The sequence below is a fragment of the Odocoileus virginianus genome, chromosome 24 (genome assembly GCF_023699985.2).
Source record: "Odocoileus virginianus isolate 20LAN1187 ecotype Illinois chromosome 24, Ovbor_1.2, whole genome shotgun sequence".
NCBI lineage: Eukaryota > Metazoa > Chordata > Mammalia > Artiodactyla > Cervidae > Odocoileus > Odocoileus virginianus.
The window spans coordinates 40,533,635-40,553,312 of record NC_069697.1 but is presented as its reverse complement, the minus strand read 5'-3'; the positions used below and the strand labels follow the sequence as shown (position 1 = coordinate 40,553,312).

At 37.7% G+C, this 19,678-nt stretch overlaps 1 protein-coding gene across 3 annotated transcripts; it reads left to right on the top strand.

Moving 5' to 3' along the window:
• The first annotated feature begins 846 nt into the window (after positions 1-846).
• Positions 847-19,413, top strand: YEATS4 (YEATS domain containing 4). 3 transcript variants are annotated; one of them, XM_020910073.2, is made up of 7 exons: positions 847-1,132; positions 3,976-4,095; positions 6,433-6,499; positions 6,602-6,696; positions 10,727-10,819; positions 10,909-10,996; positions 18,766-19,413. In XM_020910073.2, exons 1-7 carry the CDS (start codon positions 1,082-1,084, stop codon positions 18,933-18,935), a joined length of 684 nt encoding a protein of 227 aa, XP_020765732.1. In that variant the 5' UTR covers positions 847-1,081; the 3' UTR covers positions 18,936-19,413. The 3 variants fall into 3 exon arrangements, with proteins under 3 accessions (XP_020765732.1, XP_070310718.1, XP_020765730.2); XM_020910071.2 differs by lacking the exon at positions 847-1,132 and adding an exon at positions 1,473-2,676; XM_070454617.1 differs by lacking the exons at positions 847-1,132; positions 10,727-10,819 and adding an exon at positions 1,245-2,676.
• Positions 19,414-19,678: the final 265 nt, after the last annotated feature.

The window sequence follows — 19,678 nt, the reverse complement described above, 5'->3', positions numbered from 1 at the left end:
CTGGGAAAGACTGAAGGCAGGAGGAAAGGGGTGGGGTGGGCAACAGAGAATAAGATAGTTGGATGGCATCATCCACTCAATGGACAGAAGTTTGAGCAAACTCCAGGAGATAGTGAAGGACAGGGAAACCTGGTATATTCCAGCCCATGCGGTGGCATAGTCAGACAGGACTGAGCAATTGAACAACAAACAAGAAAACTTGCAAAGTAGTTAGTACCACAGAAGGGGCAAAGGAGGGGAGGTTTGTTGTCACGTTAGGGATCTTAGAATCGAAACTGAGCAGAAAAAGGAAGGAAAGAGATGAAGAAGTCAGTAAATAAATTATAATAAATACATTTTAATAAATAAATTTTAAAATAAATAATAAAAATATATAATAATAAATTATCATTGCAACCATGTAAGTCTGAGACTGCTCAGTTCACTCGCTCAGCCGCGTCCGGCTCCTTGCGACCCCACGGAATGCAGTACGCCAGGCCTCCCTGTCCATCACCAACTCCAGGAGTTTACTCAAATATCCATTGAGTCAGTGATGCTATCCAACCATCTCATCCTCTGTCATCCCCTGAGACGGCTAGGTGAACGCAAAGAAAAGCGGTGAGTAGACGAGATTTCATGAACATAATTTCAGAACTGTAACGCTTTGGCGATGGCAACGCATCACCTCCAACAGCCAGTTTCTCGGTCATTGCGAAGCCAGGTGGTCTGGGCTGGCGACAAGCTGACTGAAAAGTCCCGGCTTCCTCGGACCCTGCCGACCGAGATTGGTCCAACGACACCCCACCGCCACGGCCCTGCGCGTGCGCAGTGTGAGAGTTCGTTGCGCCTGCGCACAACGTCGCCGCTGCCGCCCACTCCGGATCCGACCTCACCGACAGCGAAGCTGAATGGGCTTCCGGGACGCCGTCCGCGGCGAGCAGTTGGCGCTTCCTAGGCGACCGGAACCCCGCTGACTCGTCCTCCTTCGGCCAGAAACCCTCCTCCTGGGCCCGCGCGGGAGGAGTGGGGTCTCTGAGGGAGCGGCGAGCCCGCCGGCCCCGGTCTCTTTCCCTGGCTGCGGCGGCTTCTACCGTAAGACAATATGTTCAAGAGAATGGCCGAATTTGGGCCTGACTCCGGCGGGAGAGTGAAGGTCAGTGCGCGGCCGGTGTCTGCTCTCACGGAGTGTCTTTCTCGTCCTGGCTCTTTCTAGCGCGGCCTGGGCAGGGTCAGCTTGTTCCCTCTCGCTCCTTGTTGCCCGGGTTTTCTAGGAGGGCGGCGACTCAGAGCCCCAAAGGAAAAATTGTGGTTTCACTGGGCCCCAACCTCAGGTGTCACCCCCCTCCCTTCCATCCCAGCCAAAATAAACTGACATAATCCGTGGTGCCTGGGGGTGAGATGGACGTCGTCGCCAAGGAAGAAGCCACTTGGAGGGCTGGCAGATCTGGCTTGGTGTTCCTCCGCTGCTAACCCAGGTCACCTGTAAATCGGGGTCGCGGGGCACCCACCTGTTGTGGGATAACAACAGCCGATTCCGCGCTAGGGAAGCACGTGGGTGAATGCTTTACCGGATTCTCTCAGCCCCTATTGCAGCCTTACAAAGGCAGTGTTACTCCCAGTATTTACAACTGTGGTACCGATAGAGCTGGCGGAAACAAAAGTTCCGAAGACTTCCCCAAGTTCGTAATGTTCATAAAGCCTCAAGGCTACGGCCAGGATACTAATTAATCAAGGCAAAGAAGATGCCTGGCATATAGACAACAGTCAGTTCACGTTAGTTTCTTAGTTTGTAATTAAAGTTATAATCGAGCCTAACGTGATGTTTGACACCGTGACAAATTTCCCTCCCACTTTAATACGTTACCTGGCACATTAATTTTTTATGTCACGACCACTGCTTCGTGATATAACATTGGTTTTTACCCCCTTCAGATTTTTATGTACCACAGAAAGAAAAATTTTTTCAAAAAGAAATCACCCAATTTTTGCACCAATCTAGTTGCTCTAGGTTTTAAGAACCCTTCTCCATGTCATATTGTTCACATAAATTTATGCTGTATATGCAGTTGTCATACACAATGCTTTGATGCTTTAACGTGAGAGCACTTTGAAAGTTTCAAAAGTTACTGAAATTAAATGGAAGGGGAAAGAAGATGGCCAGGTAAAATTAATAGCAAGAGTTTCATAAACATATTTTCCCTCTGCTTTGGGGGCCAGATTTTGGAATGATAAGAAAGTACTACAGAAAAGAGGATTATAAAAAGATTGAAAAATAATTTAAAAAAATAAGGGAAAAAAAACAGAAAAGAGGATTATAAGATTGGCTTTCAGAGAAGAACTTAACAGAGCTTTCTCAATTTGTAATCATGTTAGGTTCTAAAAGTCTTGTAAGTCGAGAATGAAGTGAGATTAGGCTTGTAGTCCTCAAATGCTTTTTCTCCAAAAATGGATGTGAGTTAGTCATTTAAAACTTAAAATTAGGGACCTATCTCTTCTCCTTGCTGATTGTTACCTGATCTTGTAAGCACCTTTTTCCAATTTAGATAAATTTCATCCTAGTAGAAAGCCCGCTGACAAATGAATGCCCTGTCAATATTTGGAGAACTCTACAAGGTCCTGTCAACACTGGAGCAGTGGAATCTATTATTTACTCACCTTGTCAGTGCTCCTTTGTGTTTATTCATTCAGTCCTTAAAGGTGAGGCCCTATCTTTGTGTGCCCCAAAAGTGCACTTGCTGTGATTTTTTTTTTTTAATTCCCATGCAAACTGCTTGCCTTCTTCTAAGTTAACTTTAGGCTAATAGGTATTGAATTTATTTGAGGATTGCCTAGTCACAATGAAGTTTTTCCCTTTATGATCAACCTACTGTATAGCAGGTGCAAGTCTCCCAGCCTTGATGGGAGGAGAGTTTGGGGGAGAATGGATACATGTGTACGTATGGCTGAGTCCCTTTGCTGTTCGCCTGAAACTATCACAACATTGTTAATCGGCTATACCCCAATACAGAATAACAAGTATAAAAAAAAAGGAAAGAAAAAGTTTTTCTATTTGTTCACCGCTTTTCCTCTTCTTATTACTTGATTACATTGGCCCAGCACTTTTTACATATGATATATCTTGGTCTTGACCTTCAGGTACATTCTTACTATTGAGCAGTTAGTCTCAAGTTCATGTGCAACATTCAGCATTTTCTCTTGAAATTTTTTTTCTCTCTCCTTTTCATCATAATCTGCCTTTACAGTTCTGAAATGTGCACAGGAACAGGTACATGCATCACAGAACTGAGCACAAAGGCAGCAAACATGCCGTTAGTCAAGTGTTTATCAAGCTTGAATCCTCCAAGTGCCTCTGCCATTATCTGAATTCAAATGTAATATTTAACTTGTTTGTTTAAATCTAATTTTTAAAGTCCTTTCCTAAGCATTACTATTCTTGAAATTGTGATTTGAATTGCTAGTTGTAGTTGTGGTTTTTCTAATACAGATTAAAGTAAGCACAAGTAATAAAATGAAAATGCTTCCCTTATTCTACCAAAAAATTATCTTCCAGACTGCCTTTAATTTTTGTACTGTGCTTTGGAAAACCCTGCTGTAAGCTGATTAATAAGGACATTACCATCAGGTGATGACAATCAAAGTTAGTGACTATTAATTCCTGGTTGGTCTTTAAAGTTTGTAAATAAAGAACCTTTTCTGTTTCTTTATTTAAAAAAAAAAAACCAGAGCAAAAATAGAAATTCTCAAAGTACTTTATATGATTTAAATAGACGTTTTCAAAGTGGGAACATTATAATTACTGTGATGTTTAGTTATTTGTGGTAATATAAAATGAGGCTAATTGTCTGGAATTGATTTTATTAAGGGAAATCCATGGTCTATGCAAACCTAGGTTGTTAGGCTGCCTGCCGCTTCTTTAATCAGGCTTTCAAAGCTTTCCTTCTGTTTATTTGGGTAATGATACAATATTAATTTATGTTGAAATTGTTTTTCTTTTAGGGTGTTACTATCGTTAAACCAATAGTTTATGGTAATGTTGCTCGATATTTTGGAAAGAAAAGAGAAGAAGATGGGCACACCCATCAGTGGACAGTATATGTAAAACCATATCGAAATGAGGTGAATATTTCTTTTTCCTAAAACCTTTTTGAAACTATGGTTTGTTTTGCTTGAAGATAAATTGTAATATCATTTTCTAGTAACTGATAATAAAATTGTCCCATTGTAGGATAATCAACAAGGTCCTACTGTGTAGTCCTTGGAACCCTGCTGAATGTTGTTGGGAGGGGAGAATGGGTCCATGTATATGTAAGGCCGAGTCCTTTCACTGTTCACCTGAAACTATCATAGCATTGTTAATCAGCTTTACTGCAGTACAGAATAAAACATTTTGTTAAAATAGAAATTGCCCATTGTAGAAATGTTACCCCATAAGTTGAAAGAATAAAGTTAAGAGCTGTCATCTTTGTACGCTTGTTAGTAGAAATCAATTTTCCAAAACTGTTTTCTAATTAAAATTAAGTTATGAGCGTCACTGGAGGCTCAGTGGTTAAGAATTCACCTGCTAATGCAGAGAAGGTGGGTTCGGTCCCTGGGTCAGGAAGATTCCCTGGGAAAGAATTGAAACCCACTCCAATATTCTTGCATAGGAAAGCCCATGGACAGACGAGCCTGGCAGGCTATGGTCTGTGGGGTCGCAAAAGAGCTAGACACAACTTAGTGACTAAACAACAACGATGGTAACAAGAACTATCCTGTATACATAGTATGTCTTCTAATCACCACCCCTTAAAGTAGCCTAGTATGTAATCACGTGTTTCAGGAATGATAAATTTAAGTTATAATTTGATAATCAGAGAAGATGAAAGACAAAACTGCTGCATAATCTGGCTGCTGGTAGTTTGGTTTTTTGCTGAATCTCTACTGCCTGGAATGCTGTCAGTACGTAGTAGGTATTCAGCAGGTACTGAATGAATAAGTATTCCTCTGTTTAAAACCCTTCATTCTGTATGTCCGCTGTTTTTGATCCAATATAGTGGAAGCAATAAGGCAAGTGAGAATTTATGTTATCATTGTAATCATTTGTCACCTTCTGGAAACATCTGAAAAAGCGTTTAGAGGCGTCATGAAGAGATGTTAACTTCTGAAAAGTTGAAAATGGTGCCAAATACCACAGGATAGATTCATAGCTTGATAGTGATAAAGGTATCCTGCTTCAGATACTTTTACCACATGTAAGAGAGAAGAATTTTGGACTTATACTTTATCAAGGAGGGGGCACATTTTGTGAAGGAATTTAGTAACTATTCAAAATAACTTTATAGTGTCAGTTTTAAGGATCGTCTTCCCAGTAACCCCACACTGTGTTCAGTCATGTTTAATAAATTAAGAGATGATCAATTTAGAGGTAAATAAAACACAATATGCCACACATTAAACTGCCATATAGGACAGTTTATAGTGACTCAGCTCAGTACGTGCATGCTAACTTGCTTCTGTCATGTCCAACTCTTTGCAGCCCTATGGACTGTAGCCCTCCAGGCTCCTCTGTCCGTGGGATTCTTCAGGCAAGAATACCGGAGTGGGTTGCCATGTCCTTCTCCAGGGGATCTTCCACACAGGGATCGAACCCACATCTCTTATCTCCTGCACTGGCAGGCAGGTTCTTTACCACTAGCGCCACCAGGGACTCCCACATAGAACTCAGTGCAGCCACAATTTAAAGGTGACTCGTTGAATGTAGGCCTCCTGAGTTGAAATTGAGCAAAATACAGCACAACAAGTAGTGATGCAACCCAAAGTTATCTTAATTTCAAGGGCAAAGAAGATTCTAGTTGACCTTTGATTTCTGTTTATCTTTTCTTGGTATATTTCACCAAAAGACTAAATTAAAATAGTGAAACCAACTAAGCTTGATAATGTTTCTTCTTTAGCATTTATACTGTCCTGTATTAAAATTAAAAGACAAAAAACTTTCAAAGTCCACTCAAAAACTTGTATGTAAATATTCATTGTGACATTATTCATAATTTTCCAAATGTCTCCAAACTGATAAGTGGATAAATAAAATATGGTGTATTCATACAGTGAAATATTATTAAGCAATAAAATGAAGTAATGATACATTCTACTACCACATGGAAGAAATGTACTTGTTTTTATGGGAAAATAAAAATCAATTTTGAGTATTGTCAACAGAGATATATCAAATAATACTCAAAGGTACATAAACATAGGATTTGCAGCACAATGAATGGAGGCATATATGTTTATGTATATGATGAATTATGAAAGAATCCGGCACAAGCTTCCTTTGTTTAAAATAACAAACCTCCAGGTTGTAATTCATATTTCTTAGGCATTTCTTATCTATAAAATTAGTACATATGCTCAATGTATTTCCCTCCTAATTTTTGTATGTAGATGGCAGAACTAATTAATTCCTCTGTATTTTAGGATATGTCAGCATATGTAAAGAAAATCCAATTTAAATTACATGAAAGCTATGGCAATCCTTTAAGAGGTACAGTAGTTCTGTGATTCATAATATACAAAATTTAAAAGCACTAGGAAACGGTATCAGCAGTTTAAAATTCTGAATTGTTTTCTTTCTTCTTTCTTTTAGTTGTTACTAAGCCTCCATATGAGATTACTGAAACAGGATGGGGTGAATTCGAAATAATCATCAAAATATTTTTCATTGATCCTAATGAAAGACCTGTGAGTAATGTTACTCTTTGTAGATATAAAATGGATTTTTTAGTAATTGTGAAAAGGTAATAGTATATTACACAACATATACAAGCTGTATGTTGACATTTATTTATTGAGGTATACTTTATATAAGTTTATGTCTTGTTATATCTTGCCATGCATTAAGGTTTTTCTTTTTTAAATGAAATGCCTTTCAAAAATCTTTTATTTTCCAAGTATAAAAAGAAGGAATATGGTACAAACAGTTATTTGAAAGAATTCATAGGAATTATACGATTATTACAGCCAAGAAAAATGTCTTAAATTCATTAGTACTTTTTTGGTTATTAGTAATAAACAAGTTGAGTCCATATACTCTCTGAAATGGGAGTGTCCAGTTTTTTAGTTAAAAACCCTAGAATGCCTTTTTACTTTTTCAAACTGTCATCAGTACTAGCAGCTTTATCTTATTCATGATTCCTTTCATCATTTGCTCCTTTCTTCAGGTTGTTGCTAGATAATGTAAAAAGTCCCCAAAGTTTTCACTTTGAGCCCTTAGCAACTTGGTGAGGTTGGTGAGATCCTTGTTTTAGAGATGAGGATACTAAGGCTCAGAGATAAAGTCTTGTGCTCAAAAATACAGTTAATTGTGGTAGAGCTAGTTTTTGAACCTGTGTATTTGCATTCAGATGTCATACTCTTTCCTTTATTCTTTTGACTAAAACCACTAAGACTGTTTTATTGTTAAACACAAAGAGTTACAAGTCAGGCTATTTCATTGCACATTTGTATGGCCGGTGTTTAACTCCACTTTCAGGGTTTTAACATTCATCATCATCACTTTTCATCTTGATAGATTGAATTCACTCCTTCAGCACCATTTACACTTGGATTATCCAATTATATTTGTAAAACTGTGTGCTTTTAAAGAAGTTGAATAGCACCTGGGCCAGTGATAGAGCTGTAACTAACTACACCAGAAATGCCTGAGGTGTTTTTTAGAAGTTCAGACACCTAGTCCCCATTCTCTGGATGGTGATTCATAGGTTTGGAGAAGGGCCAGCAGGTAATTTTGATGCACAGTAAGCTTTAGGACCAGTTGACATAGACCACTACATAGAAGTTTCCTTTAGCCGCTCCAGTATAGTAAGAAAAGAAGACTGACTTCCATCATGAAGTGAAACATCCTGTTCAGATTTGGAGAAGTTCTAGCTTTCAGAAAGTTCTACTTTATATTAAGCTTCCTTGAACTTTTTCCTGATAACTATTCATAGATTAGTTTGTTTTTATTTTCCTCCTGAAGATCCATCTAAATGGTTATTTAAATATCTTCCATGTGGTAACGTTTCGGTATCTCCTACCATTCTTGTCTTTCTGAGATACTCTCACAGATACTCTATTTGGCAAAAAATTGTTAAATATATTTGCAAGATACTTCTCATGGGGCAGGATACAAAGATCAGACACTGCACCTATCCTTGATCAAAATAGTCTGTTTGGGAATGTAGAGCACAGAATATGGCAGATATTGAGAGATGGGAGAGGGAGAAGTTGTTAATGTTGTTAGAGCTGAGATTCTTGTTAACGTAAGGTTGCTTTGAATTCATGTTATTTTGAGAATGTGCTGCTTTACCTGTCTGCTTCCTCATCTGTTTCCCCCATCTCATCTCCCTGCCCCTCCATCATGTAACCTCATTATGAGACAGCTGTCAAAGTCCACTCTTGGGAAGGGAAGGCAATACATTCTCTTGCACTTCTGGAGTGATTAATTTATTGATAAGTTTTCATGTAGATCTACATGGACCTGAATTTTATCCACTCCAAACTGTTCTCGTGTTCTTTTAGTATAATGAAACTATTATAGTTTTTCAGTTGACTCTTATAGAAAATAAGTCATATGAAGATTTATTTAAATTATAAAAGAAAGACATGGGTAACTTGTGATTTGCTTCCGTTATCCAGTAACCTATTACAGATCAAGCCACTATGTAAAAGGAATGGTTGTTTCTAAAAGCAAAAATACTAATATTAGGGTTTTATTCCTAGAAATATTGCCAGCAGATATAGGCATTTTCATTGCTCTAAGAGTCTTCAAGCATCAGTGTAAATTAGAGACATCTGTCTTGAAATTTTTCATTGTTTGTATCTGCATGAATGCCTCGCAAAATCTGAATAAGTTTGGGAAAGGGCAGTTTTATAATGTAGTTTTCAATACTGCTCAAATTATAAAACACATAATACATAGTTTTTAAAAGATTAAAAAATAAAATGTGCAAGCTTCCTGTATTAGGTTCCTATGGCTGCCATAACAGTATCACAAACTGAATGGGTAAAAACAGCAGCTTGTTCTCTTGGTTCTGGAGACTAGAAGTCCAGTTTCAAGGTGTTGGCCATGCTCTCTCCAGAGCCTCTGGGGAGGACCTTTTCCTGCCTCCTCTAGTTTTTGGTAGCCACAGCCGTTCCTTGGCTGTGGCAGCGTAACTCCAGTCTCTGCCTCCATTGTCACATGGCCGTCTCTCCCTCCCCATCTCTGTGTCTCTCCCGTTTTTATGGGGACATCAGTCATATTGGACTAGGGCCCCCGCAAGGCTTCATCTTGATTACATCTGCAAAGACTCTGTTTGCAAATATGGTCACATTCACAGGTATTGAGGATAAGTATAGATACTTCACTATCTTTGGGGGGATATAATTTAACTCCATAACATAGAAGTTACCCCATTTCTGACCCTTTCTTCAGGAGAACGACAGTTACTGTTTTCAGTTCCTCTGGGAATTAACTCCCATGTATCTGATGTATTTAAATCCCTAAGTTCAGATTTTTCAATTTTAGATAGTGTCTCAACTTCTGAGGATGACACATAATCCTTTATCTTCATATTTCTTTTTTCATTTTGCTGGAGGAATTTCTTCAGAAAGGATGCCTGAGAAATTTCCAGAGCAAAATTTTTATTTTGCTCTCTAAAAATATCTTTATTTTTACTTCATACGTGATTGATTGGGTGAGGAATTCTAGGATCCACAGGAGGATATGCTCTCTTGTCTGTGAGTAAAAGGAAAAGGAAGATTAACCAATCCAGCCACCCAAAGCATTCTTGATTTCTACACCTGCCAATTTTGGGCTTCCAGTCTCTCTCGGGCTCCACTGGGGCCACTGTCTCTCACCTCTGATGCCGTTTTCTTCCCTAAGTTTTTAGGCTGTGGATTTCCCCACTATGGGTTATCAATTGGTGTAGTCTCATCTGCTTTCTGTCATCTCAGAAATTTGTGAAATTATCTGCTTTAAATATGATGCCCGCTTTTTATGATGATTTTAGCTGACTTTTAGGAAAATTCTTCAAGGCATCTCAATTGGTTCTCCAACTTCAGCATGAACTCCTGATGTTTTACCTGCTAGATTTTGTTTTGTTCAAATAATCATACATTGTGCTACACAGCTTTTCCATTGATGTCTTATTATATCTGTTTCCAAGTATTTTGAAGAGAGGTTGCTCTTGCTGAAGTGAATTATCAGTGGCTAACTTTTCATTTATTATGCTACTTATGTTATAATCTTAATATTACACTAGAGAAATTAACTTGTCCTTTAAAACTTGAGCATTTTAGTATTGATCATTCCTTTTGAAATCAAATCTTTTTTCCTTAAAGTGAATTTGTAAACTTTACCTGTCACAGTTAAGCAAATTTCATTTGTATAAGTAAAAGATTTTTTGTCTTAGTGATTTCCCAGTTTAATTTGCATAGCTGTATTTTGTGTTATTTTTATATATAGTCACTCTCTGGAATGCTTTGTAGCCAGTCTTTTCTTATCCTCTTTGTAGCATACATAGTGAATAGATATGGATACATGTTAATACCTAATAGGAAAATAGAAGTACAGACAGTTCGGATGATCTGCCACTGTAAGTTGTAGTTGAGACAAGATCCTGAATTTGATAGATTTACTGCTTTACTTTAGTAGTTACTTCTGTAACTGTAAATCAGTTAGAGAAATGATAATCTCACATGATGATGATAAAAACCATCCACGGATGTCATATCTGTTTTTATTTCACAGGTAACACTGTATCATTTATTAAAGCTGTTTCAGTCAGACACCAATGCAATGCTGGGGAAAAAAACAGTGGTTTCAGAGTTTTATGATGAAATGGTAAGAAGATTTTATAATGAGAATTTTTAAAGAATTTTCAATTTGGATTTTGAAGTTACAGGGCTTTTTTTTCCATTCTATCTCATTAGATATTTCAAGACCCAACAGCAATGATGCAACAATTATTGACAACGTCTCGTCAACTTACCTTAGGAGCCTATAAGCATGAAACAGAATGTAAGTGCCTTGAGTTTATAATTAATCCTGAATAATAATGTATTCAGTGATGGTGAAAGGATTGTATGATAAGTGACTATTAAATTTTTTTATTATGTATAGGTAAAATTTTTAGGAGTTAGAAAACAAAATTAGTATTACTAAAGAACAGATAAGAAGGATGCTTTAAATAGTTCTCAGAATAGGCCAACTTTCATAAAGGTAAAAGATAGCTGCTCACACACTCTGAAATACTGTTTGTCTTTTATTCACTAATTCCATTTAAGTGTAGCTTGTCATTAATCTTGCTTAACCTATCACTCAGTCATTTTCTGTGTGTACTAGTCTTTGCTAATGATTAGTCTGAAGAACCTTGCAGGATATTATAGTTTAGTGTACTGTGATTAGCATCTCTGTCTCTCTACACAACATTTCATGCAGCTGTATCAATCATTTGTATTTGTCATTCAAGATGAAACCTATTTACCAACCCCATGTTGACATTTATGTCACCATTTATTCAGTTGTTCCTTTGATCTTTCATTTATTTGCTTACAATATATATTGAGCACCAGTACTACCCCAAGCATTGTTCTATGTTCAGAAGATAAAGCAGTGTCTAAACCAGACAAAAGCCCGGTCTTCATGGAGCTTACATTCTAGTGGAAGGAAGAGAAATGTTCAATAAATAGAACAAAAAAACGTTAGGTGGTGACTGGATGGCACGGAGAAACCCAGAGCAGGTGAGGGCGTGCTGCTGGTGCAGGGAGGTGGTTAGAGTTTTACATATCAGGTCGGAGCATGCTTCCTGAAGTTGTGGCGTTTGAGCAAATACCAAAAGGAGTGGGGAAATGAGGCCTGCAGCTGCATGAGGGAGGGATGCTCTGTGTAGAGGAGCAGCAAGGGCCGGGGCCCTGAGGTAAGCGCAGGCTTGGCATACCCGAGGAACAACAGAACGGCCAGCGAGACTGGAGTCGAGGGAACACGGAGTGGGAGGCGAGGCCAAAGAAGTCAGAAGTTAATAGAGGACCAGGTCAGACAGGGGCGTATGGGTAACCATAGGACATTAGAGTTTTAAACTGAAGGAGGTGTGAAGGTTTTCTGTGGGTTTTGAGCAGCAGAGTGACATTATAAGAGTAACATTTTCAAAAGCCCAGTCCCCTGGTGGCTGTGTTGAGAGCAGATTATAGACCAGAAGAACAAAAGGGGAGAGGTTAGGGGGCGCTGCAGTCGCCCAGGTGTGACAGAGCTGTGAGTAGTGCCAGTGGCTGATGGTTTAATAAGATGTGAGAGGAGGAGGTGTATTAGTACACAGCATGACTCTTAAGGTTTGGAGCCCAAAGAAGGAAACGAAGAAAAAGTTTTTTCATAGAGATGGGAAGTCTGGGAGGGGCAGCTCTGAGGGGAAAGGTTAGGCGTAAAGTTTGTAGTGATGGGTGTGAAATTCCTCTAAAGACATGTAAGTGGAGATGTTGAGAAGGGAATTGTACTCAAAGTCTGGTATTCAAGGAGGGGTCTTGGCCTATAGATGGACTTATAAATTGTGAGGCCATATGGTATCAATAGAGTAAGTGAAGATAAACAGAGGTTCAAGGATTGAGCCCTGGGCTTTCCCAAATTTAGAGATTAAGGAGATGACTGGCTAAGGAAATTAGTTAAAAAAAAAAAAAAAAGATGTGAGTGTGGAGGGAGTAAAGCTAGGTGCACATAATACCCTAGAGCCAAGGGAAGAAGGTTCATCAGGAAGTAGTCGTTAGCTGTGTACCTCTTCTTGGGCAAGTAAGATAAGAGCCAGGAAATAGGCGATACCAACATGAAATTCCTTGGTGACCTTAATGGGTCAGTTGAAGGATAATAGTAAGGACAGAACATCAGTTGAAGTGGATCTAGAGAGCGAGAGATGAGACACTGGAGCCAGGTGCTGTGGATAAGCCTGTCCTGGAGTGTGGCCTGTAAAGGGAAGGTAGCTCCTGAAGCTGTAGGGGGAGCAGGGTCTGGGGTCCAGGGCCCAGCGTTCTCCCCGGAAGTGTAGGTGTAGGCTGAAAGAAGTGATCCAGTAAGAGAAAGGGGTGAGGGGATGAGAATGCAGGGGGACAGAGAGCACTGTCTAACTATTAATGGTTCCAGTAGTGTTGTGTTTGTGTTTTCGTGAAACTCATGACTGGGAGTTAAATGATCTGAATACTGATTAAAATTGCCACTTGGTAGTCATTTAAAATTTCAAATCACACTCATTAAAAGGATTTATGCTTCATTTTCTACATATGAAAATATGGCCTACTTTGTTGTGAACATAAAACAGAAATGTATATGATCACTTCAAAAAGGTAGAAAGCACTAGTAATATGCTGTTTCAATTTGTTACTGGTCATTTTGTCTTCATTATAAATCTTTCTCCCACTTCATATTCATAGAGGAAAATTCTCTTTTAAAATTCAAGTGCCTGCATTTCTATGTTTTCAACAAGACTAATATCATTAATTCGTATATGTGTAATAGTAAAAACAAATGTGTTTTATAAAAAGACTTTTCCACAAACTACTTTTGCTGTATTAAAGCTTATATGTGGAGCTTTATGACCTTGGAAAGTTGTTTTTTGTTTTTTGGGTTTTTTTTTAGTTTATTTTTTCAAGGCAGGTGGGTGGCCGACATTATCACTGCTCACCGTGTGCACTCGCTTCGCCGACTGGCGTGACCTAAAACCTACCCCCAGGCCCCAGGCACGATCTGCTCCAACCCCCACCTCCCCCCACCTAGTAAGGATGTGGTGAACACTGTGTTCTCACGGATTGTTTATGTGAATAGGCCTTTTAGAAAAGCAATTTGGGAATACTAATCAAAGGTGTAAAAAAAGATAGATGCACTTTTACCAGTTTGAGAACATTATACTCAATATTTGGTAATATCAGATTTGTTGAGTACTTGCCATTTGTACTTTTCTAATCTGTACATGTATAAGCTCATTTATATTTATAATAACTTTTTTAGGTAATCCGTTTAGAAAAGGAAACTGAGGCACACATTGGTAAGAAACTTGCCCGCATTAATACGAGTTAGTGGTACAGCCCAGTCTCCTAGGCAGTCCTCAGAACTTAGGGTCTGAAAGCATTGTAATATTTTTAGATAGAGTAATAGGATAGAGGTTGCTCATTATAAAGCACACTCAAAGTTTATAAAGATATTTATACTGGTAAACCTGCAGAAATTGACTTAAGCACTAATGGTCTAGCTTTAAATAGAAGTTGCTTCTACAGGGAATAACTAAACTGATATTGAACACTTAATAGAGCTTATATGTACTAGATAAGTGCTTTATATTTCTTAAGTGAAGTGAAAGTTGCTCAGTCGTGTCTGACTCTTTGTAACCCCCTGGACTATATAATCCATGGAATTCTCCAGGCCAGAATAATGGAGTGGGTAGCCTTTCCCTTCTCCAGGGGATCTTCCCAACCCAGGGATTGAACCCAGCTCTCCTGCATTGCAGGCAGATTCTTTCCCAGCTGAGCCTCAAGGGAAGCCCTTAGGAATTCCCTTAATAGCCCTCAGAGGGAGGTACCACCCTTAACCCCGTTTTGCATAGAGTTTTGATCTTGCCCCAAATCACTCAGCAGAACCAGGATTTAAACCCACACAGTCTGTGCTCTTAACCAATAAGCTGTTGTTTCTCTTTGTAAAAAGTCTTACAATCTGTGCTTCTAACCAGTGTGTTACATTCGCTTTGCAAAACTAATAATTCTTCTTTGGATTGATTTACTATAAATTGAGGCTTCATTTAGAGTTTAAATAGAAATTTTATATATATTTATATATGCTACAGCCCATGGAATTTCAAAGAATCGGACATGACTGAACACACACACGTACATACATACATACACATGTGTACGTACATACATACACAGACACACACATCTTAAATGTATGTGTAAACATATATAGGAAGCAGAAAACTAGAACAAGTTTTTAAATGTTCTAGGATCTCATCATTAATTAACCCATTTCTCCAGTATATGGTACTCTTGGCAGTTTTATGATTTGTCAAAAATAGAGTATGATGACTAAATCAAAGAACAAAGATCTATATCTACAATGAACACTGTGCTCTGACAGATGAGTTAAAGTAAGTCTTTCTGACTAGATTTAAAACTACCTGTTACAGTCTTAAAGTCCTGTTGTTTCCCAAATCTTTCTATACTGTCTCTAAGGCCTGCTGTGTCCCACTTCATCTAATTCCTATCTTACTCTTTAAAACTCAGTTCAGATTTTACTTCTGCCAAGAAGCATTCCTTGATATATATATATACACATTCCTTCCCCTTGGTATGAATCCGGTCTGCTTTATAGCTCCCTGATTACCTCATGACACTGTCCTGCATTTTTCTTTCTTGTCTGTCTCCCACGTCTGTGTCCCAGCCTCCATCAATGTGCCTCTCACGCTGCTGGTGTTTAGTCACTCAGTCGTGTCCAACTCTTCGTGGCTCTGTGGACTGTAGCCCACCAGGCTTTTCTGTCCATGGGGGTTCTCTCGGCAGGAATACTGGAGTGAGTTGCCATGCCCTCCTCCAGAGGATCTTCCCAACGCAGGGATAGAACCCAGCTCTCCCTCATTGCACGCAGATTCTTTGCCATCTGAGCCACCAGGGAAGCCCAGAAGTCCATGGGATTTCACAGGCAGGAATATTGGAGTGGGTTGCCATTTCCTTCTCCAGGGGATCTTCCCAGCCCAGGGACTGAGCCTCCCTGTCTTTCATCTGCTGCATTGCAGACAGAGCCTTTACACGGAGCCTCCGGGGAAGCCTGCTTTCTCTCTGTGTGTGTCTTTTAACTGATCTGGAGAGAGTAGGGGAGCAAAGGGGGAAACATTTCTGCATTGTCAACCAAGTCTAAAGACAGACAAGCCGTGAAAAGAAATGTTGTACTTCTATCACAAATGACTTGTTTCTTTTCTATGTAAAGAGCTCCTGCACATCATTTTAAAAGGCCAATAACCAGTAATTAAAAAGCTTCAGAGCAAAAGAAAACATCAACAAAATTAAAAGGAAACCTACTGAATGGGAGAAAATATTTGCAAATCATGTATCTGATAAAGAGTTAATTTCAAAAATATATACAAAACTCATACAGCTCAATGGCCCAAAAAAGCATACAATTCAATTAAAACTGGACAGAAGAGCTAAATAGATATTTTTTCAAGGAAGACATGCAGATGGCTAACAGATATCAAAATATGCTCAGTATCACTTATCATCAGGGAAATGCAGATCAAAACCACAAAGATATTATCCCATGTCTGTTAGAATGGCTGTTATCAAGAAGACTGGAAATAACAAGTATTGGCAAGGATGTGAAGAAAAGGAAACCCTTATTCAGTATTGATTGGTGCAGCCACTATGGAAAACAGTGTGGAGTGTCCTCAAAAAAATAAAAGTAGAACTACCATATGATCCAATAATTCCACTTCTGGATATGGCTCTTCAGAAAAAAAAAAACACACTAGAAAAGATATATACATCCCATGTTCATTACAGCATTATTTACAATAACCAAGATAGGAAAACAACATAAGTGTCCATCAATAGATGACTGGATAAAGAAGTGTTTTTATACACACACATACGTACATACATACATATATACACATGCACACACACACACACACACACAATGGAATAATCAGCCATTAAAAAGAAGAAATCTTTCCATTTGCATCAACATGGATGGACCTCAAGGGCATTATGCTAAGAGAAATAAATCAGAGAAAAACAAATATAGTGTAATCTTATTTATATGTAGACTCTTAAAAAAAAAACTCAAAAATAACAGATTAGTGGTTGCCAGAGGTTGGGGTTGGAGGGGGTGTGGCCAAAAAGGTGCAAACTTCTAGTTATAAATAAGTGGTGATGTGATTTACAGCATGGTGACTATAGTTAATAATATTATATTGCATGTTTGACAGTTGCTGAGAGAGTAGATTTTAAAATTTCTCCTTACAAGAAAAAAAAATCCGTAACTATATATGGTAACAGATGTTAACTTCAGACTTACTGTGATGATCATTTTGCAGTATATACAAGTATTGACTCATTATGTTGTACACCTGAAGCTAATATGTTGTATGTCAATTATACCTCAGTTTTTAAAGAGGCAGGGGCCAGTAACCTAATAGAAAACAGAGGAACGGATAAATAGGCAGTTGATAAAAAGAAAGGGAGAAATATCCCCTAAACATATTAAAAGATTATCAATCTCAGAAGTAATAGAAGTGCAAATTAAAATTATTCTGAAATATAATTTTTAACCTTCTAGATTATTTAAGACCTAAAAGTTGATGCAGACATACTGTGCCAGTGAGATTATAAATTAATAATAGAACCTCTAAGAGTCACTTGCCATTCTTCCAAAATTACAAGCACAATTATTCTTCAACCTAACAATTACTATTTACAGGAAATTATCACACAGTTTTCAGCCTTTTAATTTTGTATCAGGTGTACTATTTTCAAAAATAATTTTAAAAATAAAAGCAATGAAAAATTACAAAGAAAAATGTGGATTGTTTTGGCAGTGTAAAAGTTTAGCTCTGTTACAAAATGTGTTACAAAGGGAAAGTCGCCAGCAGTGAGTACAATAAGAACACATTGTGTTCTTTAGTTTTATTTATTTTATATTTTACTATATTTATAAATTATTTATATATTTTATATATATTTTATATTTATTAACATGCTGGATGCTTTTTACATGTATTACTTAATCCTAAATCCTCTGTGAAATACAGAGTTTTAACTGTATTATATAGAAAGAAGAAATTAAGTGAGAGAGATATCAGCATTCAGCTAGTAAGGCACCAGGGGTGTATTTGAACTCAAGTCTTTCTGATTTCAAAGGGTTTGGGGTTTTTTCCCTTCAATCCATGCTGCTTCCAGCTAGTGATCATTTTACATTAACAAAAGTACAACTGTGCCTTAACAGTCATCAGCAGCAATTACCTGAAATGTCTACAAGGTGGAAATGTTGGGTGATAGTAGACGTTTTTTTCTCTATAAAACGTGGTACTACACTATCCAAGTGGAATATTTAAATAAATACAGTCTATTTTGCAGTAATGATATTTTTCTTTAGTAATTTGTTATGTAGCCTGCTAGAATGTTTAATGTTCCTCTGTCATAATAGTATTTAATATGTTTTTTATGTGCCAGATGATACTAATTTTAAATCTTTTAAGCAAATAATATCACAAGGTGTTTGCAATTATAATTGTATTTTAGAAGTGAGGAAATGAGCATGGAGATTAAAAAAATAGCTTATTCAGAGTGGCACAACTAGTAGAGCTAGAATTCAAGCCTAGACAGTTACTACTCTGTTTTGAAAAAAAGATACAGGTTTACCAGTGTGATTTTGTTCATGTAAGTTTTACCTGTACATAAATTTAAGAATACTCTTTTTAGTGAAGTCTTATTAATTGGAAGTCTCTTGGACTATATACTCCCTAATTTCCAAATTAATATGTAAATGGAGAAAAACAAGGACATTATGTCTTAAAATCTTAAGTGTGAATTAAAATACTAGTGGCTCGAATTTTATTCTTTGTGATAGAAAACATCTTAGATCCTCTCTTGAGAGTTCAGACTTTCTCACCCACCCTCCTGTGTTTAAAGTTACATATCTTAAGTTGTTTGCATTTCATCATGGAAACGTTGACCTAATGGAATGTCACATTTATTACTCTGTGACATATCTCGGACATATGAGAAAAATGCAATAAATTTGTAACAGTCTGTTTTCTTTAGTTGCAGAACTTGAAGTGAAAACCAGAGAAAAATTAGAAGCTGCCAAAAAAAAAACAAGCTTTGAAATTGCAGAGCTTAAAGAGAGATTAAAAGCAAGTCGTGAAACTATAAATTGTTTAAAAAATGAAATCAGGAAACTTGAAGAAGATGATCAGACAAAAGAAATATAAACAGTTCTGAAGACAACTTGATAGTAAGCTAAGCTGAAAATAAGGTGGACTTTAAAGGAGAGATGGACTACAAATGCACTGTTTCTAAGAGGAACTTTGTATATAGTTGTCGAGCATGGATTTTTCAGCAATGGGGTCAAAGTATTTGTACTTTACCAGCAATCTTTAATGTGAAATATATGTGTATAATAAGAATGAATGGTGTATAGGTATTTTACCAACCCATTTCGGAATAGTTCTGTGATGTTAAGCACAATTTTAAAACATTTTTATTGCATTGTATGTATAGCCTACCCTTTTGACAGGCATTGAAATTTCATTATAAAGTATAACTTGTACAAATTTTGTACTTCCCCTAGTAGTTAGAATTGTAAAATTAATGTGTATATTAAATTTTTACCTCCCCCAACCCAGCTCTTTTGTATCTGATGTGCCCAGTGTCCAGTAAGCACTGAATAAATGTAGTCTGCATATGCTGTTTCTGCCTCTTGATGGGTTTCTTTGTCTTGAAGCCCCTGGAACTCTCTCATTACAATTAATGTATCTCCATAGTATTGTGACCATGGACCTCTGATTTGCAGTCATTGAACATACCAAAGCTGTCAGATGGCCAAGATCGTATCTGAAGTATTGTTCTGCCTAACTACCACAGTGTCGTTAGTTTTCACATAGAACAATGTTCAATCCCTTGTGCATGTTCCAAAGACACATAGAGGATGCATGTTTGCAGCAGTTTTGCACAC